General features: G+C 35.0%; 1 protein-coding gene across 1 annotated transcript in view; it reads left to right on the top strand.

Moving 5' to 3' along the window:
* The window catches only part of LOC109098308 (protein diaphanous homolog 3-like), a 328,141-nt gene that overhangs the window by 48,574 nt on the left and 255,171 nt on the right, over nt 1-24,396 (top strand). The window contains 2 exon segments of the mRNA XM_042733923.1: nt 2,390-2,563; nt 6,752-6,856. Coding sequence (XP_042589857.1) covers nt 2,390-2,563; nt 6,752-6,856 — 279 coding nt within the window.

Below are 24,396 nucleotides of genomic sequence, written 5' to 3'. Positions count from 1 at the left end.
GCTTACAATAAGGAAGTGAAAGCTGATCATAAAGTTCACAGTGCTAAAGTGGGTGTTTGATAAAGATCTGAAAGCTTTTGAACTACTGTTCAGTTCAGGCTGGTCTTTTGAGGCCATTACTAGGTATGTACAAGACCGCTGGGCCTTAGATTTGTTGCCTTGTTGCTAAAGTTTTAACCTCATCAACAGTCTATAGAGCTATCAACACTAGAGACTAGTTTGTGCAGTGTTGCCCTTTATTCTAGTCTTCACAACTGCAGAGCTATAATAATGGTGATGAAAAACATTTGGGGATCTAGTAATAATAATAATAATAATAATAATAATAATAATAATAATAATAATAATAATAATAATAAAAATAAAACTTGTTACTGCTACTAATAATAATTTATTAATAATATTTAGTGCTGTCAATCGATCAAAAAAATAACTAATTAATCACACATTTTTTCTGAAATGAATCGCAATTAATTGATTAATCCAACTTAACATTAAAGTTTTTAAATATACTTTTATATTGAAATAATTTCATATTCAATCTTCAAATTAATGTAGAATACCAATACTACCAATGTCTCTAGGAAATAGTTTTTTCCCTCTAATATTTAACCATTATCTATAGCATTACAGTATAATTGAGAGATATCAATTTCAACATTTATTAAACTTTAAAATAGGGATGCACTCATGTATCGGCCACCAATATTTATCGGCCGATTTTTTCCTCAATTTACAACCATCTGCATATCGGCTATATAAGGAAAAAGGCCAATATAACAAACCGATGGTTTATTAATTAACTGCGTGAAGTCACTGAGCTGTATAATGTCTGTTGCATAATGTCTGAACTTTAATGCTAATCAAATAACAAAAGACAAAAGATTGCACACTGTTCTTGACTAAATAACTTTTGTAACATTCATAAGTGTAGCGGACCTCATCTGAATGATGACCAAAACTTCACTGATGTTTTATTAAGTTTATTACATCCTTTTTCACTCCAAAAAAAATCGCCATAAAAGCTAAACATAACACAGCACGAGAAGTGCACATTAAACTCTCTCTCTGTTGCATTATCATCAACATACAGCGAATTACACAAAACACTTGTGTAATGATGTAAAATTTCTTGATGCCAAAATTTCAAATAAGAGAGGAAGTGACAAATACCGGTATCAGAATCGGCCAATAAGTGTTTGTTAAAATCGGTATCGGCCTCAAAAAATCCTATCATTGCATCCCTACTTTAAAAAATAACAGCTTCTAATTTAAGTGATCCTAAAACAATCTTCACATAAACCCATTGTAATAGTTGTCATATCTGTGCCCTTCAGCAAGTACAGAAATTACAGAAATTTAATGTAGTTATCAAACACTAAATTCTAAATTAAATTGCACATGCTACGAACCCAGTATAACAGCTGACAGGACAGGAAGATTTGTTTTTACTAACATATGGCCTGACAACATCTCATCTGACTGCAGTTCACGGTTCTAATGAAGCTCCTTGTCACCTGCTCGTTTGCGCTGAGGCGAAGTGGAGTAAAGTGGATTTCTAAGTCTCCTGTTTGATGTGCTTGTAAATACATTCTGCGTCTAAATAAATGCAATTCTTGTCAAGAAAAAGAGACAAAAGCAGCAGTTGTGAGTGTGGTGGCCAACCCTAGGTCTGCCCCTACAATAACTGTGTTAATTATTTTTAACACCGTTAAACTAGAAAAAATTAATCACCTCCGTTAATGTGCTAATTTTGACAGCACTAATAATGTAATATAATAATATTATTATGAAAAAAATAGAGGAATGCAATATGAGGAGGGAATATGTGTTTTTGCCAGTTTAAGACAGTTTGTTGTGCTTTTGTTTTCTTATTTATAAATTGGTGATTTAATCTATTTTGTGTGAAACATTTATTTTTTTAAATGTAATTTTTATTTTTATAATTTATTTTGTAATAATTATGTATACATTTTTATACATATTTACTTTTTATACATGTTTAACAAAATATATATTTTGTATATAAAAAAATAAAATTGTATTTATTATATTTATATTTATTTATTTATATAAACTTTTTTCTGTTTTAATATATTTTAAAACATCATTTTTCAGTAGAGATTAATGCAGCCTTTAGTGTCAGATGATCCTTCAGAAATCATTCTAATATGCGGATTCAGTCCTCATGCAAACATTTCTTATTACCACAGTTGAACACAGTTGAGTTGCTTAATATTTTTAAGGAAGCTATGATACCTTTCAGGATCAGAATTTTTTGATAAATAGAATTTATTTTGAAAAAGAATGCTTTTGTAACATTGTCTGTAATAATTACCATTGAGCTAGTCTCACTCATACTCTCTCAAATGTCTCATCTTTCTTTTAGCTGGACAGATTTTCCAGTATCCGTATCCCTGGCAGTAAAAAGGAACGGCCGCCCCTCTCCCACATGTCCAAGCATTACTCTTCTGGTGACTGGTCCACTTCCTCTGAATTTGAGGAGCTTTCTTCAAAGATCACATCAGAGAAGGAAATCCTTGCCCTCTTTGAGAAAATGATGGTAAGATGTTATTGTAGAAAAAAAATGTTCTTTGAATTATGTTGTGAAACACATATTCGTAAATAAAAACAAACATTCCCTGAGATTGAAGTATTTGTTGATCTGCATTTATGCCATTGTACACATCTACGTACTGTGGACATGTAAGAAAAACAGCTAATTATCACTCCTTCTCAATGACCTTTATCAACCTTTCAACCACAATAATCACTAGAGGTTTATTTGCAATTATGTTTTAAGAAACGCAAACTTTTCATAATGAAATGGATTGTTATGGGTCACTGACCTCAATCAGCTCGTATTCATAGTAGGACGAGGCCCTCATGCCTATAAATACATGCATTCTCAAACACGTACTCACTTTCGTATCGTATTGAACACACATCATACAATCACTGACAAATGTTTGCAAGCAGCTTAGCTTGTTGTGGTAAACAAAAGAAAATACACAAAAATAAAATAACCCCTACAATCTAGTTTTGATTTGGACTTGGACAAAAAGTGCACATTTATAATTTTTTTTTTTTTTTTTTTTTTTGTAGAATGCCTGTTCACTAGAATTTGTATTTACTTTAATGTATTATACTAATATTTTTGTCAATTTAAATGTAAAAAGTTTTCACTTTACAAACTTTTTTGACTTTTCTCAATCCTTCAGGTTTCTGAGGAAGAAAAACAATTCTACAGCTGTTGAAAGTTAACTGAATTCCGTTGCACTTTTGTTACACGTTCATCTCAAGCACATCTATTTAATCAAATTTCCCACAAGCATCATTTTAAATCATTGCACAGTCTTCTGTTGCCTTAGTGCAATCGTACGGAGGTCCCCGTCAGTGCCCTTTCTAAGAGTGGAGGTGGTGTTGTTAGCAGTTGAGCAGCATCTCTGAGCGCAGGATTGAGTGACAGGAGCAGCCACTACTGGGTAGAGAAGGAAGAGTTTGGATAACGTGGGCAGAGACGCAGTCATTAGTCACAGCAAGTACGAGTCTAGATACATGAGAATGCCAGCAGAGGTGACAGGGCCAACAGTGGTAATGGATGCCTTTCCGCTCTGCGCCCTATCCACACCTATCCCAGCATCCTCCTCTCTCTTCCTCTCTCTTTCTGACACACGAGGACTGCATCACGCCTGCGAACCCATCAGTGAAATCCTAAACGGCTCTACTGATCTATCATCTCAGAAAAGGGAAGAAAAGGAGAGCGCTATGAGGAAAGGGAAATAAGAATGGAGGACAATAGGATAGTTGCGCTCAACATCGTATGCAGGCGTTATTGTCTTTCCCTCTCATCTCCCTCTTTCTTTTCTTCTCTCTTATCGATTTTATTGTTCTGTCTTTTGCCTAGAGATTTCCTTGCCCTTTCTCTCTGTTGATGGTAGTTGTAAACTGTCCACGGATGCACCCTAGTTCTTTTCTTTGTCTCCATCTCTGTCAGAGATAGTGAGTTTGAGAAGTGCAGCTCGCTAGTTTGTTTTGGCATAGGACTGTTGCTTCAGTAATCTGGGAAGTAAAATTGCCATATACATCTGCCAATGTCTGTCTTAGTACAACAGGTTCAGATTAATGAACATGTTTATTTCTGTTTCACTGTTAATTTCTAATCTTTTCAGAAATTGTCCCATTAGATTTTCTAATACATAATTCATGACTTCATCAGTCAGGCTTGTATTAGGTACTCATTTTCAAAAGATCTCACAAAATCGCACACAAAAAATGTGTCCACATAGACAACAGATGTTTAGAATTGCCAATCTTATAACAATTGAGCAAAAATGGCCCTTTATTCATTAACTGTTTTAATTTTTAAAGTGTTTCATCAAAAACACTCAGTGACTCCTGCAGAAAACCAGGCATGTTTTTACAATCAGCTTTAACAACCATCAACAACCCATAACAGCAGAATAACAACAACAAAAAAAAAAAAAAAAATAACAAACAAATAATAAAAAAAAAAAAAAAAAATATATAGAAACTAAATATATAGAAAATGTATACAACAGTAGCTGACACTCTAAAATCAATTACAACAACAGGGAGTTGTTGAGGAAGAAAATTGCATATAGCTAACTAGTCACTCAAAAAGGTGTCTTTTGGAACACCTTTGAGACATTAACCAATTTAAGTATTAAAAAAATTAGATATTTTGAATGTGTGTATATTTGTGACCATTTTTCTAAGTGTAATACAAATGCAATGGAGAGCATTGGCTGGTCAAACCTTTTCTGTAGTTCCCACAAAAGTGGAGCCTATTCAGTGGAGTCTATATGAATGATATAATGCTATATTTTTCAATTCATTTTTTTCTGAGCTGTTTTGTAGTTATCTCATTAATATAACAATATATATTGTTTATATAGTGTTGCTAACATAAATCCATTACATACTGTATGCTTTGATATGAATATTTAATGCATTATTTAAATGGCCAAATAGTGAAATTTCTTAAAGGGGTCATATGATGTCCTTTCTGTTTGGAGTGTTACAAGCTCTTGGTGCATAAAGAAGGTCTGTAAAGTTGCAAAGACTAAAGTCTCAAATCCAAAGAGAGATTCTTTATAAAAGTTAAGAGTCAACCACGCCCTCCTAAAATGGCTCGTTCTAACACGCCCCCACATGTCTACGTCACGATGTGGGAAAATTTGCATAATGCCACCCAAATGTTCACGCAAAGAAAGAAGGTGTAACTTTTATTCTCGCTGTTGCCGCTGCCGCCGCCACCGCCGCCATGTTATGGAGATGCTGTGTGTTTTGTTGTGAAAGTAAAACTACTTTGTTTGGCCTTCCAAAAGAGGACACAACTAGAAATCAGTGGTTAAGTTATATCTACAACACTTTTCCAGAACAGTTCCATCCAAATATTCCGATGCAATGCTTATTTTATGGGGGATGAGGACTGTTTCCAGGAAGAGTAGCCTACAATGCTGGTGTTTGTAAGTGGGGCAATTCCAGCTTTGCAAGGACAGTCTAGTGCTTCTGACTCACAGCCTGTAAGTACATTTACATATTTAGAGAATTTGCCACTGACTAATCAAACTCGAGTTTTGAGCAATGTACTGTAGAGTAGCGTTTGTTGTTCTTCCGATCACAAATGCAGACGTGGATTTTGTTTATGTGGCGCGATAACGCAACACGTAAAAAGACAGAATAAGTCATTATAATCAGTAATTATGTTCCCACTGGATGCAGCAAATGCCTCTTTGTAATGGGTTTTATTGGTTTTGTCTCGTCGCAGGAAAACACAGCATCACAGTATGGTAAGGAGCATAACATTTCCATTACACGCTTGAGGAATTCGGCCAATCACAATGCACTGGATAGCTGGCCAATCAGTGTACACCCGTTTCAGAAAAGCGGGGCATAGAGGAGCAACAATAATGTACAGTATGTGGAAAATAACGCGTTTTTTAACCTTAAACTGCATACACACATTGCATTACACCAAATACACAAAATAATGTTCTTTTTAGCAACAGCATATGACCCCTTTAACTTTTCGTGTCTGTATCCATACCGTTTGAAATATATTATTTTTCAAATACATTTGTGTGCTGAATTGTGTTGTTGTGCATTCAAAACATTTAGTGTATCAAAATTATAGGTGAAATTTGACAACCCTAAATGACTTATTATTATTATTATTATTTTTTATTACTAATGCCATCCTAAAGACATGTTGAAGAATAAAAACATAATTAATATAAATGCTTGTGTCTGTAAGGGTTAAAGATATGTAAAATATCCTTTTTTTGCTTAAGATGCATTATCATTATCAGTTTTTCTCCTTTCCTTTTTCTTAATGCCATAAGATGCAGGGAAGAAGTATCTGCTTGATGGATCACAAGCGGAGGTTGACTTCCTGTGGTTTAATTTATTTGCAGTTCCAAAAAGAACAGGTGTTGGGCATGATTTGATTCATGTAAGCATTGAAATGGAAAGATGCGAGATTCAAAGATTCTCTTTACCTTTCTCCACTGTTTACAACCAGAATCTCCAGTACTGTTTTCTTTTGATTAGAAATATTTTGAAATCAGTATAGGATTTGATAGACCCTTTTGTTTGGGGTCTGAGGTTTTGCCACTTTTGATGGACAATCTCATAAAGCTGGTCACAATACCGACGATCTTAAAGAGGATTTTTCTTGTAAAGAGATTTCTTTTTCTTCTCTTACATGTATGGTTTGTGTTTTCAGGAGGATATGAATCTTAATGAAGAGAAGAAAGCTCCTCTCAGAGAAAAAGACTTGAGCACCAAAAGGGAGATGGTCCTTCAGTACATCATCACAGCTGCAAAAACCGTAAGTCAAAGAATGATTGCAGCCACACAGACTAACATATAAACCTGAAAGTATGAGCAGTAAATACATTTGATTCCTGTTCCTTCCCTTTGAGCTTCCTTTTGCTTCATAATGGATTCCCATTACTAACCCTGAAACTGAATAAGAAGACATACTCTTTTGACCTAACGGTCATCCAATCAGTTCCTGTGTCGAATATGTCAGCATCTTTGTAAAACAGAAAATAATAAGCAAAGGTGCAGAATCACCACAGAGACACCGTGTGCTTGTGTCCGTGTCCGTGTTCATTTGTTGTTGTGTGTCTTTGCCGACTACGTGCGAGTCTGTTATTGTACTGGTGGGTTTGCCCTGATAAAAATATCTGTAACTACAGGCCTCTTATGAGGACATTGACAGGCTAAAGACTGTATTTATCGTAGATGATTGCCCTCATTTTAGTTAGTCTCTTTTGTTCTCTTGTGCTGAGGTGAGAGGGAGGCATTGAACCTCCTCATGTATACTTATGAACTCATAATGCTGTCGTAAAGGATGGCAAGATGTGATTTTACATCATCTCCCAATGTGTAGTTTGCTTTTCTGCAAATAGTCTGGAGCTTTTTATGCTAGAATACTGGAGAGAAATCCTGAATACTGTTGAGAAATAAAGATATTAATATAAAAGTGTCATTCCACAAAATCGGTGACATTTTCAATTGGAAAAATAATAAATAAGTTTAATCAACATTTTTTAAATATCCATGAAATGAAGACACCTTAAAATGACAAGAAGTTATATTGTGCCATTTCAGGCTATGTAATTTATTATTTTATGGCTATTTTTCTATCTCATGTTTTGATATTTTTGTCAACCCTATTACCGACACAAGTGTAGATGCTATAGTTTAATTAGAACTATGTGATGGTAAAAAAGGGCTTTGTCCAAAATAAAATAGTTACAATGGAAAAACTTGGAAGGCTGTATCAAATATAAATTTTACAATTTGTTTTTTTAATTAATGACAGTAACAGGATTGACATCATAGTCATACGACTGACCAGAGTAACAAGGATGACAGGACACACATTCTTCCGCACACACACACACACACACACACACACACACACACACACACACAATTAGAGTTTTACAATTTAAATTGCATTATATTGTTTTGCACTTACTTGGCATAGTTGTGACCCAAAAGTTAATTTTTGATTTAGCACATTACATTTCTAAGAGATCTGATTCAATTATTAGTAAAGGAAGATGATCAGATATTGGTCTTTCTGTAATCATCTGAAACCAGACCAAGATCTTGACTTTCTTGAACATTGCAAGACTGGGGTGAAGATCTGCAGTCACCTTGCTGCTCTTGTTTTTAATTGAATTTACGTGGATGCATTATTGACAATGAGTTATGAAAAAAAAAAAAAGATCTAATCATTCTATCCCTGTCATTAACAACAAAAGTAACCGTAACAATACCAACAATACTTACTAAAATGTAACTCGTGCTCATATGTCACTGAATTATATAGGCATTAGCTCAAAATTACACCCAGGGTGACCTTTAAGCATGTTTGCATGTTTTTACACAGACAATCTTTAAAAACAGGGTGACACCTAATCTATGTCATCCCTGTTAACCAAATGTCAAAACCTGTTACCCTGAAAAGTAACAGGGCTGACTAGGGCTGTCGCTACTGCGCTATTGACAAGCAAACTGCAGAGGAATGCAAGGACCGCAGCAATTGAGATTTATTTTTTTTTGTGTGTATTCTTTTTTCATAAGGTTATGCCCTTCTTGTTTTACACTTCATGCATGTGTACAGAATATTAAAAAAGTTTGTAATGATAACATAATGTGTACCATTCTGATTTGTACAGAGACTCCGTAGATTTGCACTTAACAAGCCTAAACAGACAGTGAATGAGAGAGAGATCGACTGAGCGCGTGCGATTACTTGCGTCTGTCCTCCAGGCCGAGTCATATATATTTGTGAAAATAGATTGTCATGTCCAAGGAAAGCGAAATCTCTGTCTTGGCATTGATGCATAGCTGGTCAGCTGAGCCTTCTAAGGTGGCGCTCAAAGTTAAAATGATTTCAACATGGTGTTTCATTACATCTCTTTGAATGAAAGAATCGGCATTTTTGAACGTGTAGTTGAATGACAGTCCCTTTCCACCACCTTGTGGTGCAACAATCTAACTATACTGACTGACAGCCCATCTAGAATGGAAGCAGGTGGAAATATCAATAGAAAGTCTCTTGTACCGTCAGCTTAGAAAATTCTGCTGGTGATTTATTGACATTGTGTAAATTCAAGAACACAGACACAGCCAGATCATTTCCATAATAACCAGCGCAGTCTACCGAGAGCAGCGCAAATTACCACCTACTTTATGACATGCTTTCTTGGGGCGTTAAATAATTCTGCAAATACCAGTAATTTGACAAGCGCAAACACTAGTAAAGCACGTTGCGTGATTCATTTTAATACTGTCCTCCCATAAATTTTGCGTCTAAAAGGGAAACTCCTACAAGTGCATATTCAATAAGGTCAGGTGCAAAAATAACTCTGTCCACGCCTTTTCAGCACTAATTCCTCATTGCGCGTATTAAATCTTATCTTTAATGGATGCAAATACTGATTTTTTTTTTTTTAATTGCCATTGCCATTCTTTAACATTAACATGATACACCTCAGTCGGCTTTTAGGTTAATAAACTTGCTGCTTGATTTGCATTTGAATTTCTAGTTTAGCATAAGGATAAATAAAAGGAATCAGGTTCTTGGCGAAAAGAGTCTTTGCCCTTAGCATTTTTTTTTTACATGCTTATACATGTTGGTTGGAGCTACCTGCATTAGATTGATTTCTTAGTTTTAAGCCACACCGCTTGGAGGATTGTTTGTCTGTTTTTTAAGTCCCAATGTATTTGTGAGACAGACTGACAAGCATACACGTCTTAGAATTGTGTTTTTCACAAATCCTCCAGTTCTTCATTGCACGACATGCTCCACACAAGTGGAAACTCTATATGCAGGATTCAAGCAAGGTGGATAAAAATGCATTTTTTCCTACCGAAATTAATTCCCCAATCTAATCCTCCTGTCGGTTAGCTTTGCGTTCATTTACAGGGCCTGCGAATGATGGAAGAGGAACAAGGGAGTTTAATTATAATGCCGTTCCTCTCGTTCCGCTGAGAATTTAATTATTTTGGAGTGCTTGGAGATTTCAGGATGATTCAATTTGGATTGTATTTGCTATCTGGAGTGGCTGGTCGGGACTTGTGGTTTTTCTCCAATCAGCTTTAGTCTCTTTCTGCATTTGGAGTGCTGAAATTCAAAGACCTTGGACAATCATGATAATAAAACTGCCAATGTATTTGAATCTATTGAATTTTCTCAGAAAAATGACCTCAAAATAGATGACCCAACATCTCTTTCTCTAAATAAATTAAAAACACTAAAACCTTTTGAAGGCAATAAAAGTGTTTTGCATAAATCAAGGCTTTTGAAAAGTAATACTATTAAAACTTTATTGTAAATGCCTCTTAACCTGCATTCCCAGATGTATAATAAATACGTTTTTTCCAGTGAGTGCTTCTTTGTTTTCTTTTACAACATTGAAAAATTCAGGTTAAAAGTGCACTTGCAAATTTGAATTAGTTACTCAAAAATATTTTTTTTTCTCTCTTTATTTTGTTGTATTACAGTATATGACATTTCACTTCTTTAATTGAGTCTCATTATTATTATCAGACTTGTGTTCCTGGGCTTTTGGTTTGGACTGACTGTTCATTCAAGCTACCCACCAACTACTCGACTTTGAAAATATGTAGTTTTTCACATCATTTCTTGTAAGGTTATACACTGTTTATTGCAAAGCCTTTTTTAAAAAATTGAATCTGTTGGACAGAATGGACGGTGATGTATTGGTGTTTTCGAAATTTCCCTTTTCATACTCAAATAAGCTTCTTCTTACACTACTTTGACTAGTTTGATGGATGGACATTACTTAAAATGTGGAAAACGTCCTGGAGTTTCTCTCTCTCGCTCCTACACGCGCCTGCTCCTGCCCTCCTTCATCTCTCACTCTCTCCATCTCTTGTCTTTTGACATTCAGGCCCAGTTGTTTACCCCCTGTCTGTGTTCTTGACGAATAATTGCCTCTCTCAGTGAAGTCTTTCCTGTTGGCTCTGCTCCTTCGTCTTGCCTGGTAATTGAAACTATAGATTCTGGCATAGGCTCCTCTCCCTCTCTCTGTTAATAACATTCACCTTTAAAAACATTCACCTTGCCATTGCCAGCATAGAGTCTGGGTATAATTACCATTTGCTGTACCTGGAATGGATGGTCGTAGTCAAAGCTTTTGGTCTTTTGGCAACTGATGTGTTGTCATTAGGTCTTGTTTAGTGCTCATTAAGTGATGATAAAACAGCTGGAAACAACAAATCCCTGACATTGGAATACAAGTGGCATGGATGGCCAAAATTATGTGGCATTCAGAACTGAATTGAGAATGCCTTATAAATTCATTTTCAGTTCCTGATTTTGAGGTAGCAAACAGGTTGCAATTTGAAATTTAATATAAGGGAGTAGAATGAATAAAGATTCATCATAGATTGATAGATGGGTAGATTCAGTAGATGGAAAGATAGATGAAGAGAACTGTGGATGGATCGACGGATGGGTGGATAGATAGATGGATGGATAGAATGACAGAAAAATTAATAGACAAACAAATGGATAGATGGATGGATATATATATATATATATATATATATATTTATATAATATATATATATATATATATATAGATATATATATATATATATATATATATATTGTTTTAATCTTTTCACAATATCAATATAAATGAACTTCTTGAGTAGACAAAACACATTATTTCCCAGAATCCATTGCCTGTGAATTGCACTTCAGTAAATCTGTCATTCCAAATGAAATTCACATGAAAACGATGCAGCTACTTATGCAGTGAGGATGGTTGGCACTGATTATAGAAATGGTTGATGGTCAGGACACGATATCAGTGTGAGCTAATGGAGGATGTTGACTCATCGTGTTCTGATAGCTAATGAATAAAGACAGACTGCATGCATACCCGAAACACACTCAGACCAACACTCATCCCTTAATTAGTCACAGTATATGTCCATTAGTGACACAGACCAACCGCATTTGAGCTGAGAATGGGAACACGGTAAGAAACAGCAGGAGGGTGAACTCTAAACATGTTTTCAGCACCATCATCATAATACATATTTAGAGAAATGCTACTGAAAGTAATGAATCGACAGAATCAATGCTATTCTTACACCCTTGTCTGCTTCATGGAATAATAACTTGCTCGGTAATTACAAAGATTAACCTGTAACTAACCTTTCCATTCCACTTTTGTGTCGGCTTCAAAATATCACAAAATTGTTGATCATAAAGTAATTATTGGGTTTTAATACTTGGATGTTAATGGGACTGATAAATTTATCCCACATTCACGGTGCGGCTCTTTTGTTCAGCTCCAGATATGTGTTCTGGAATTCAACCATTTCATTGTAAAAAGGAACAATAGAGTTGGCAAATGTTACATGCATGAAACAGGCTACCATCCTGTAGTTCTGGATTAGCCTGATTATTTAGGCATGGTATCAGGTAACCTGCTTTCCATCAGTTTATAGACCAGTAAATTAGAGCTGTGCGTTATGGACAAAAAATAACTTTCTTTAATCAATTTTGCGATTTTAATCACAATTTTGACTCACACAGACATGCTTTACAGTCATAAATGCATTCAGTGTGAATTTGAAACATATTTCCAAAAGAAAAACAATTAGAACTTTATCAAAAAGTTGTAACATGTCTCTAGAACAGACATAAGTCAAAATAATCATTAAGTAAAGGTGTGACAAAAGGTCTAGACATATGGCAAAAAAAAAAAAAAAAAAAATCCAGTGTCCAAGCATTGGTCATAGAGCTCATTCTAGCGGTGCCTTAGGTGTTGAAATAGATTTGTTGCGTCAGCCAGGTTCACACATACTCCGTCTGCAGTGTGTATACAGTATGTGTATGCGGTGCAGAAGCAGCATGGACTCATTTTGCTTTTGCAAAGGACGCGTTTACGGTCAGCTCCTGATTCGCGGCTGTTTATCACAAGCACATTTATCCATTATTATGATTTCAAATCCAAATGTTCTGAAATTGCTTTTTCAGCATTGTGATTCTATTTTATCACAGTACAGTAATACAAACTTTCATAGACATATTCACGTTTAAAAAATAAATATAACTTTGTTTTCCTACCTGCACGAGTGCCATCTATTATTGCTTTGTTTATCTAAAAGTGCACTTTTCCTTGTTTTAAATCTAGATGCATCGCTCCTGGAGTATGGTGTTATTTTAATGACAAATGTCAAGAGTGCATTATTGTAGTGTGAAAGCACATAAATATAATGTGCAAGCCCGAAATCGCATGCAAATTTCCTTTGCTCTCACACAAAAAAAGACATGCGCGCGCTCAGATACACGCTGCTCTTGCCCGGAGAGAGTGCGCACACCTAAAACGTGTCTCTTCTCTCGCTCAAACTGTGTCCTGTGAACTCACAAATCTCTCTATGCTCATGCGCTAGATATTAATTATTTTTGCACCTCTTTATTTCTAACCTTTTCTGTTCACATCTTTCCATCTTTTACCACGTGCAGTGTGAACGCTCTGATCCGTTAACATGGGTGCAGAAAAAATACGCATCACAGATGGAGTGTGTGAACCTGGTGTTACGTACAGATGGTAGACAACCAAAATGGGTAATACCGCCGCGCGTACCGCCGCCGCAGGGCCGCGGCGTTAAGTCAAGTCAGTCAAGTGTTAAAAATCCTTCGCGAAACTACCACCAGGTGGCGCAAAGGGACGGATTGCGAACTGAATGTAATTGTAAAATGAGATAAAAGGAGGAGGTAAAACAACAATAACATTATGATATAACATTGTACCATCTTTAAAAAACCATTAAAAAATGTACAGTGAGTTAATTTCAAAATGTAGGATAGTCTTAGGCTACAGTCTACTCATCAAAAATTAAAAGAAGACCTATACACAAAGGATCTTATGCTTGCTATTGTTATTAAACAGTCATTAAATATAAGGCCTATATATACGGATAAAAAGCTAAATGTTTTCATTTCGGTTCATTCTTGGTTTAAAAAAAAAAAAAATCCTTCAGGTTCCATTTGCAGATAGAAATGAGAACGGTCCAGCATTTAGCAATAATTATGATTCATTCTGTTATTATTCTTGATTTTTCAAACTGCTAACACTTTGCATTTTTGAATTATGCCTTTACTGTGTGACCAAAAATTTTGTATTTTCTGTTTCAGCTGTTTGATCGCGCTGGTGCCTCGCGCACATTCATTGGAAACAGTAGCCGTTCACCGTGCCATTCGGCGCGAGCAAGCGGTCCACTTTGGCATATTTTTGTTAATTATGATTTTTAATTTTTTCCCCGTCGATACTGAAACACGCGTGAACTACAAAGCCTATTTTTCCTAATGAATAATAGTCAAGCTTGAAATAGGCAACATCACGAATATGAAAACGTTTGGATTTCTCCCGAATGAGAGCCCAACCTTACCTTATGGTTCGCTTTATATTATTATTCATTTATTTATTTTTTTGTTTGTTTATAGCTAAGCCTATATTATTATATACTGCAATTTTATTTATCCATTAGAATTATATATTTGTAATTATTGTTCTGTTCTGATAAATTTGTTAAATTTAAAGGATTTGTTGTTAAGTGAAGAGAACTAAAAATATCCTGTTGGCACATTATAACATTATTAGGCCAGCCGTTATTATTTCTGAATGTAATAAAATGCAACTTATACATGACTTATATATTCTTATATATATACTTATATATTTTTTCCTCTCACAAACTTAATTTATTTTTAGCCTGTTTAAAAAAAAAAATAAAAAAAAAATAAAATAACATGCAGCAAACGAAAATAGGTGATTAATCGGTTAAAATTTGTTACTGTGGGGTAATTATAATTATTATATACTTAGGAACAGAGTCTGGGCCTAATCTATGCTATCCAGGGTTTTTTTTTTTTTTTTTTTAATTTTCATTGCATCTGAAAATGACTTTGTGCAGCACATTCACGCTCAACCTGCCTCGCGCGTTGCTCAGCTCTGGACGATTTAAAAATGTTTGATATAAAGGTTGCTGTCCCATTTTATACAGGAATTGTTCATTTAAAAAAAAAAAAATCGAATTTATATTGTTAGTTCTAATTATATTGTTAACACAAGTTAATTTAGGCTATTTAACATGCACTGTGACATTTTACCCTTTTTAACTTATAAACTCCTTGAGATTTTAAAGTCAGTTTAATAGTATTGAAGTTCAAGTTTTTAAAAAAAGGTTTTAAATGCTTAAATTATTTCTATGAATTAATAATATGTTATCAGGTTTTAATTGCTTAAATTATTTCTATGAATTAATAATATGTTATCATGTTTATTCTTGTAGAAAATAAGTGTTTATTCTTTAAGAAAATAAGGGAAAAAATAAGGGACGATCCAAATATTATTCATATTTGTTTTGCTTCACCTATTTATGTAAGCTACAATTATTCTAAAAAAAAAAAAAAAAACATAGGCTAATGTAATTAAAAGTGCCATCGGCCTGAGTAAATTTGACCATTATAGAATTGTGACTTTAAAGGTTAGTGATTTAGGAGGTGAAAATACTGTGAAATTACAAATGTTATGGGATTTTAAAGCATAACAACTGAAGGGCTATGAAACGTTAGCCCAGTGGTTCTCAACCTTTTTTTCCAACGGGCCGCACTATGGTCCAAGTGCAAGTCTCGCGGGCCGCACGCATATCATTTACATATTACGTCATCAATACAAACCAACCTGATTTATAATATTATAGCCTAAATATTATGATATTTAATCGATTACATTCATTGAAATAAATTAATAATTCTACTCCCCATAAATAAAACACCTGATGCTGTCGGGAGCTGACCAATTTTGTGAAATTCGGCTCGAAAGGAGTAACAGCATAATGAAGTTGCGATTGTAAGTTGCAGTTTGTAAGACGCGCACGGGAGCATGACTTGACGCGCGACATTGCAGAAAATGTGCGTTCACAAATGTAGCCTATGTTGATCCAATTATGCAAAGCACTTTCGAATTTAATAATATGAGGTTCTCTCCAGAGATGTTTTGCCACATTTCTGCAATTAAGGATGATTGCTGCGTAGTATGGGTGTTTCTATTTGCCTGAACTTCTTCAAGTGAGTTACGGCGCAAACCGAAAATCCAGCACTCTCCTTCACTGCTGATACTGTGACTATTCTTGTTTGTATGTGTTCATTTGCTGGCATTTCCACACTTCTTTTTACTTCCTTAAAAACAAATTTGTCAATTCTGATGCTCAATTTTACCGAACTAATGGCTGTTGATGACTATTTGAATTGAATTCTGCCAAAGTGCGCGCTTGTATGTGTTCATAAAATGCGGAACGTAGGTCTGGCTCATGTCTGAAAATAATATATGAAAAACAAAGAATTTTACATATAAACATTAGGCTATAGCTTATATTTCTTTAGTACATTTTTAAATGAATGTAAAAACTAAAATGAATTGTAAAAACTGAAAATTATTTTTTTTATAATTGTGTTCAGCATGGTGGGCCGCATTTGAATTCGTGACGGGCCGCATGCGGCCCGCGGGTTGAGAACCGCTGCGTTAGACAATAAAGCATTTTTTTAAACAATGGCACTTAAAGTTTTGAACTAAAATATTATTTCAACCATATAGCCTGTGAATAAACAAAATGCATACTTTTCAATGAAAGAACACTGAGAGTTTGCTTCTGGAGTTTGGATTTGTACTTCAATTATGAGCTCCAAGTTTAGGAATAGCCAACACAGTTTTTTTTTATTTTTCTCTCTCTCTCTCTTTAACTCTCTATTTAATTAACAGCATTAACTTACAATGAAATACATCTTCCTTCAGGTAGACTGAATGTTTTTCTGGTCTTGCTAAATGTCGGGCTAATGATCAGTAAGTTGTATTCGCTCAAACTGGTTTAGTTAAATCAAAATTTGCGGACTTTGAAGCTGGGCGCAGTTAGCGCGAGTCACGCGCGCTGTGAAGCGGGAGCAGCTGATGGAGGACTCCGCTTGGTCTTAAAGCCTTCCGCAAACGCTACGTTCACAAATAACAATGATTTTCGTAAAATAATGATTAATTATCAATTGATAATTTGTTATTATTATGGTCTTGTGAAAACAATAATATAGGCTGCGGGAAAATAATTAATAAAAAGAGTAAGGCTGCTGTGAGTGCAGGCATGTTTCAACACAGTAACCTGAGAACATACCGTTCCTCACAGCCCAAAAACAGACCGAATTCAGTTCAGCTGGAGGGGGTTGGGGTAGTTATGTATAGCTTGTGGGGGTCGAGATAAAAGGTGTGAATCTCTTGGTCTTTCATATGGACAGTGTCTTATGAGGGTATCAAACTTGCAGAACAGGTTTAGATAGGACTCGTCATTTTGGTTTTAGGGCAACTTTGAATAAAGGTTTTGATCCACTTCAAATGTTGACTAATGTATAGCAATATAGTTTATTAGTTATTATAACTTCAGAGGAAGTTGCCTTAACTCAATAAAATAAATAAATACGCAAACGACATCCAGACCAGTCCAGACATCAGTATGATCCGTCTATGATGTTTTATAGGCTTTAGATTAGATTTGGGAATACACATGGCGTTACAGACATGACAAAAAAACTTTTTGGAACATTATTATTATTATTAATTAATTATTATTATTATTATTATTATTTTTTAGCCTATTTACAATGCACAAACCAGAAGCAACAATATCTGCAGAGAAGGGTTGGCCATTCTCAAAAAAAAAATCAATTTTATTTCAATTTTCGTTTTTGTGTTTCAGAGGAAAAATCAGTGTTAAGGCATCTCTCCATTACAGACGGTTCTGAAAGAAGAATTTATGCAAACGCGTATAAAATGCTTTAAAAACTTTAACAGAGATGTCTAGAGGCTATTTAATAGGTCTGCCTCCCATGTAAGATTTTTCTAGTTACTAGTCGTTCATTTGTCATTATTCAACTAATCGCAGGATTATATTACATTTACATCTATAATTCATAATGAGCCTTAATATATTTCGCGCTCAAGCACATGCATTAAGTTTGCCCCAAAGCACAGGCAGAAGTAGCCCAATAATTGTAAAAAAAGGAGACATTTTAATTATTTATTAATAAACAAATGTTTTCTTGTCGGCTGCAAGATGAAATTCACAGTGCTGACTCTCTCCACATGAACGCACCTTTAAAGAGACATACAACCTTCACAGATTACATAATGCTTTCGTTCTGAATTGATTCGTTTAAAAAGACATTTCAAGCTTTCTGTAGATATATTTCTCATGTATGTGAGACACCACAATTTTAAGTTAATTCATTATCAGGAAAAAATTCAAGTGTTCTAGAGGGCGCTCCCCCTGTCCTGCATGCGCACTAATAATTTTTGCACAAACACTTAAATATGAATAGTTATTCACATTTTGCATATGCATTACAACGTAAATTATTTTTTACATGCAATTATCCAAAATAAAACCAAACAAGATTTGTAGTGAAGATAAAACAAATAAGAATAAATGCTGCGCATGCACTCAGCATCACTCGCGCGCCGCGCAAATCTTGCACGCAGACATTTTACACACCTGCATTTAAATGCGGCTGCAATTTTTTTTTTTTTTACTTAAATTCTATGTAAGCAAGTAACGGCGGCTCCCTTTAAAATCACTGAAGTTGTCTATTAATGAAGCTCTTTTTTTTTTTTTTACATCATTTGCAGTTTGGTGATTATAATGAGAGAACGTGAGTTTAATCGTGAGGACGTTTTATTAATCCGTCCATTCTTTAGAATTTCAATGATTTAGCTAAATCGTGCAGGTTTAATTTATTCGTTTCTTGTTTTAATCAGGCCTAAATAATGGGAACGAAATTATACAGTGCCTCACGTTTTACTAAAAGAAAATAATTTATAAAACAAGAAACAATTTCTTACAGACAAATATATTTTCCCAAGAAGTTGTCTGTCAAAATAAAGGACAGTTAACGAATAACAAAAATGCATGTTGTTTTATTAAAGGAATTTTAAAATATAAATTAAAATATAGGCCTAATATATGAGAATATTGACATTTTGCTTATAAATCCAGGTAGCCTAACTCACTAAAATAGGCTACCACTTTTAATGCTCTGATGCAAAGTAAACCACAATTTCTTTTGAATAATATAACACATAATTCATATTATATAAATAATACTGCACACCTATTAAATGTGTCAAATCTAAAATATGGTGTAATACTGTGTAGCTTAGAGAAAATATAAGCACAGGCTCAGGCACAGGCTTGACATTTATCCTGCTTGAATTCGTTCTAAGAAATGCACATAACTTCATAATTACCAAACTTTCATCTCTGAATATTAAATATTTTTAACTATAGTGTTTTTCTTTCATTTTCCCTGACTGCAGCCGTCAAATGTAACACATCAGAGAGGCAAAACTGACGTCTATTTGCGAAAATGTGCTTTGATGCGCTTGTTTGAAAACTTGTGATTAAAGCGCCACTCAGCGGTCAAAAGCTGCAAATGCACTTTGCAGACGCCGCGGCGGCGGTACGAGCGGCGGTAGAAGTGACGTTTTGGATGTCTACCTACTGTATGCCCGGTCTGTTCTGTTCTCGCGCTCCATTTAGCCGCACTGCATTCTGATTGGTTCAGATAGCATACTGCAAGAGGTTGGGGCTGCGGAAAATCATGCTATAAAGCAATTTTGAAATTGCGTATGCTCAAATCGTGATTTTATGACGATTTAGATTAATCGCACAGCCCTATAATGAATCAAAATCCTTGGTTTGTCATATAGGATCAAACATGGAGCATGAAGCATGAATTTGTACAATGGTAATTTTTTTCTTAAGGAAATTATGTTCAGCTTGGCATTAAAACACAACCGTCTCCAGGCTCCAAAACCATTTTTTTTGTATTTGTATATGTGTGTGCTTGTAAATAAGGCTTTAATGATTGACAATGCTAATACACCACATGGAGAGCATGTATCTCTCTGTACCATTGTTCCTGTTTTCTGAAAGTCAATTGAGTAATTGAGTAATTGGGAGACATAGTTACTGAATAATAAGGCTTTAAGCAGCATAGTGTCTAGTTCACTGTTTCTTTCCTTGTTAGCATGTCTAATACTGTTGCTACAAGCCATGCCTCCTTAACCGAACTCTACCACCATCTGACCCAGTGCACACCAAATAAACTCAGATTGAACTGAGGCCATCCTGTCAGTAGCAGTTGCCTGTTAGATGTATAGAATGAATGTTAGTGTTAGTTCGGTAGTTAATGTATTGACTTCAAAAACAAAGTTTTATCACCACAGGAAATGGTGCTAAAATCAATAATCTGTGGAATTAAAGACTCAGCTACAAAGGAAAATAGACTTTTCTTAAAGTACATAATTTACAAAAATAATTTACATAATTTACAAGAACATTACAAAAACAATGAGTTTATTCAACATTTTCTTCTCTTATTTGTCAGTCTTCAACATGCATTCACGTGGGTACTGTGACACATGAGTGTGGTGCTGCTGATGAAGGAGCTGGCATTCTGATGTAGATCATCCATCTCTTAGTACGTTGTCTGTATGTTTAGGTTCAGATAAATAAGGCTGGGAAAACAATTGCAAGTCATCCTCTGTCGAAATCTCCAGACATGTTTACGAAGACCGTTTTATGTGGAGAGCCCGGGTTCTATATCAGAATGCTGGCTCCTGCATCAGCAGCATCACACGCATATGTATCATGGTACGCACGTGAATACATGGTGGAGACTGACACACTAAAAGAAATTGTTGGACAAAGATGTATTCTTGTTTTCTGTGCACACTAAAAGCATTCTTGTAGCTTCATAAAATTAAGGTTAAACCACTGATGTCACATGGACACATGGACCTTTCTGGACCTTGAACATGGTAGTCCCGTTGCTGTCTATGCAGGGTCAGAAAGCTCTCGGACTTCATCAAAAATATCTTAATTTATGTTCTGAACATGGACAAAGGTCTTACGGGTTTGGAGCGACATGAGGTTGAGTAATTAATGACAGAATTTTCATTTTTGGTTAAACTATCCGTTTAACATTATTGATGTGTTGTTGCAGTACTAATGAAAGAGTTTTTTGTGGTTATTGATGATTTGGCAACAGAATATTTCAAAGACAACCATGGCTGAAGGTCAGATTTTCAACGTTTTATTTTCCATCCTTTTGAAAATCTGAAGGTGAACGTATGCCATTGGTCATAATTTGATTTTGAAAAAAATGTGCCTCTAAAAAGATTGTGGTTATTGAAAAAGACCATTGTGCTTTGACCTTATCACACCATCCAATGCATAACTGTGGGCAGATTATAAAGAACTCTGCAAAAAATAAAAATAAAACCTTAAGCAGTCTTGACAAACACAGGTTGTTAATTGAAATCTTTCTGAAAAGAACGCAACTTTTTCACCCTGACACTTTTGTAGCAGCTATACAATGTTGCAGATGTTGTGAGGAGAGAAATCCAGACAAATTACAATCAGTCAAAAGCTTTGTTCATTTACAGACCTGACTCAATGACACCTCGACAGTGGCATGAAATTTGTGTCAGAACAGACTTGAAATATTAAAGAACTGTGAACTAAATCATGCAGTCTTTGTAACAGAATGACTGAGGCCTTTCTAGATGTTAATGTGATCTTACTTTAGGTGTGATGTTCTGCGTAGATAAAAGAGTAGAGTGAAAAAAGAGAAAATTAAAAAGAAAAACAATTAAGGCTTCAGGTAATGGAAATAGTTAGTTTTAAGATGCACACAGATTGTGTATGTGTGTTATAGTCTGAATGTTTCCCCAGATTCATTAAAATACAGGGACAGGCACGCTGAGCTGATCTCTATTCCAAGGACAGCGCTACCATTAGGCAGTCACAACATTCATCAGTCAAATTAGGAATGTTTTATTCAGCATAGAGAGAAAATGGAAATTCACAGACTCCTCTAAAGGTTATGTAAATAGCCAACAGTGTGCTCTCAGCACTGACAGAAATGCCCACTCATTTATTAACTGGTTAATTAGTTCTTTTTTTCCTATTTTGGCTCTAATGGTCTGACAGCTGTGCAGCATGGGGGTATCCCTGGAAGATCTCTTAAAGAAACATGGTGTACCTTTTGCTTAAGGCTGCAGCTTTTGTTTGCAGATTTTAGCTAAGGTAACAAATCAAGATGCTGTCTGTTCTGGGCCAGGCTTTTATGAAGTAAACAAAAGGTGTTTAAAGGAAGAGCTCACCAAAAAGCAAAGTTATTCTATAAAACACCTTTTTTCACCAGTATGCTTTTTTTTGTTAATATTTTCATCAAACCTGACATGACTTGCTTTGATACAGCATATTTGAAAGCGTCAGTAGCTATGTTTCCATCACCCTATTTTAATGCGCATTTTGAAGTATCGCATGAGAAACGAGTGATGGAAATGCCAAATTTCGAATAAAAATCCCTTAATTCGCAAAAAAGTTTTTATGCTCGCTTAAGGTGGTTTTTGACTTGTGCGAAATATGGTTGATGCGAATAATGGGAGATGGAAATGCATTTTGCTAATAAATTCCTCAAAGCGCATCAAAAAATCATGACTTTTCGCTATGGGACAACAAAACCTGACTAACCAGCGGACTGATCTCATCTCACAGCTTCTGAAATGTTGTTATGGTCATTTGAAAAATGTACAAACAAAGTCTGTCATCAAAGTATTTCTGTATAATTGCCTCCTAGAAATGTCTTACACTACTGCGTTCCCAAACAGCAGCATCCGCCTCTGAAAGCGAAGACAGCGTTTATTGTGTGTCGTCTGCTCGCTCTGAGGCGCAAGTAATTTATTATATATGAAATGTATTATGTTCTCCTACTTTTCTTAGTGATTTATTGTGCCAGTTTATCAGGAAGTGACGATTTTGTTCTCTTTGACTCGTTGGATGGAAACAGTGCTTGTTCGCAAATGTTTTATGCGACATTCCAGTTTTGCGCATAAGTTACATTCGCAATGGAAGAATGGATTAGCGGCTAGTGGAAGGGAAGATTTTCAGTATATGACATTGCGGAATAAAGTCATGTGGGTTTAGAATGTGTGAGTAAATGATGACATTTTTCTTTTTGGTGAACTGTTCATTTAAATTCATTGGATTATGAAATGAAACAACCCTCTACGGTAGAGGTCGACTGATAGTGGATTTTGCCAATACCGGCCGATACTGATAAATTAACCGATATTTTTTAAAATGGATACTTAACAAAAACTAAAATAGTGCTTTATTTGAAAACAAACAAACAAACAAAACAAGCAAAAAAAAAAACAGTACTGAATCATACTACTAGTAGTAATAATAATAATAAAAGTAATAATAATAGTAATCATTTTTTCTCACCATATTTTTTATTGTTACCAAAATCTGTGTTTTAGCATATCTAATTATTTGAATCCATAAAACAACTTAATTTATTCATTTTTTTTCTTAAAGAAGCCTTATGATTTTGTTCCCCTCAAAAATTCTGTTGTGTATTCAATTTTTTCATGTTATCAAATGAAGGCATGAAACATTCATTTCATTTATCTTTTAATTACTGGAAATTAAGCAAATTCTTGAAAAAAAAAAAAAAAAAAAAAAAAAAAAAAAAAAACTTGCTACAAGTTCTGTGCTAGACTAACTGTGTGCTCGACTAACTGAGACTTGTCATGGCACTTGTATACTGTTTAGTCACATATGCGAGTGATTTACTTGCAATGTAGAGGGTTGTTAAAACTGGTGTATGTGCATGTACATCTGATCCAGCATCAGGCTCATTTGCAGAATGTGTCTTCCTATTACTCTGCTTAGCTATGCAGATGAGATGGTAGAACGCCTGTCAGCATTTATGATTTAACCCCAGGTCTATAGAAATCTCCAGCTATGGTTATTCCATAGTTGTACTAATCATAACAAACTGAAGCACATGTTCCTCTATGAGTATTTTTTTTTCTCAGCCTTTGTTTTGCTCTTGTTACTGTAGTCCCTGACCACAAACATACAACAACCTAGTGATCAAGTGCTTCAGTAGGAGCTGCCAGTGGTGATGAAGATGGATACAGTAAGCTGTAGGAACACAGGTGTGAGTGATTGTCTACCCAGATGTAGCTTAGCTTGGTACTCTGTAGAAAACCACCACTTCCAGAGGAGCCAGTCTGTCTGATGCAGGGTGACAGGACCTTGCGTTCTTGTGTTGTTTTTCTTGTAAATTGTGGTTGAGTTGCTCCACAGTTTAGATATCACATAGTTGTTGAAAAACTGTACTGTAGGTGTGTGTTGATAATAAATAAACAAAAACAATTCATATTAGAATGGTATAGCCTA

The sequence above is a fragment of the Cyprinus carpio genome, chromosome B11 (genome assembly GCF_018340385.1).
Source record: "Cyprinus carpio isolate SPL01 chromosome B11, ASM1834038v1, whole genome shotgun sequence".
Classification (NCBI taxonomy): Eukaryota; Metazoa; Chordata; class Actinopteri; order Cypriniformes; family Cyprinidae; genus Cyprinus; species Cyprinus carpio.
This window is presented reverse-complemented; position numbering and strand designations above follow the sequence as displayed.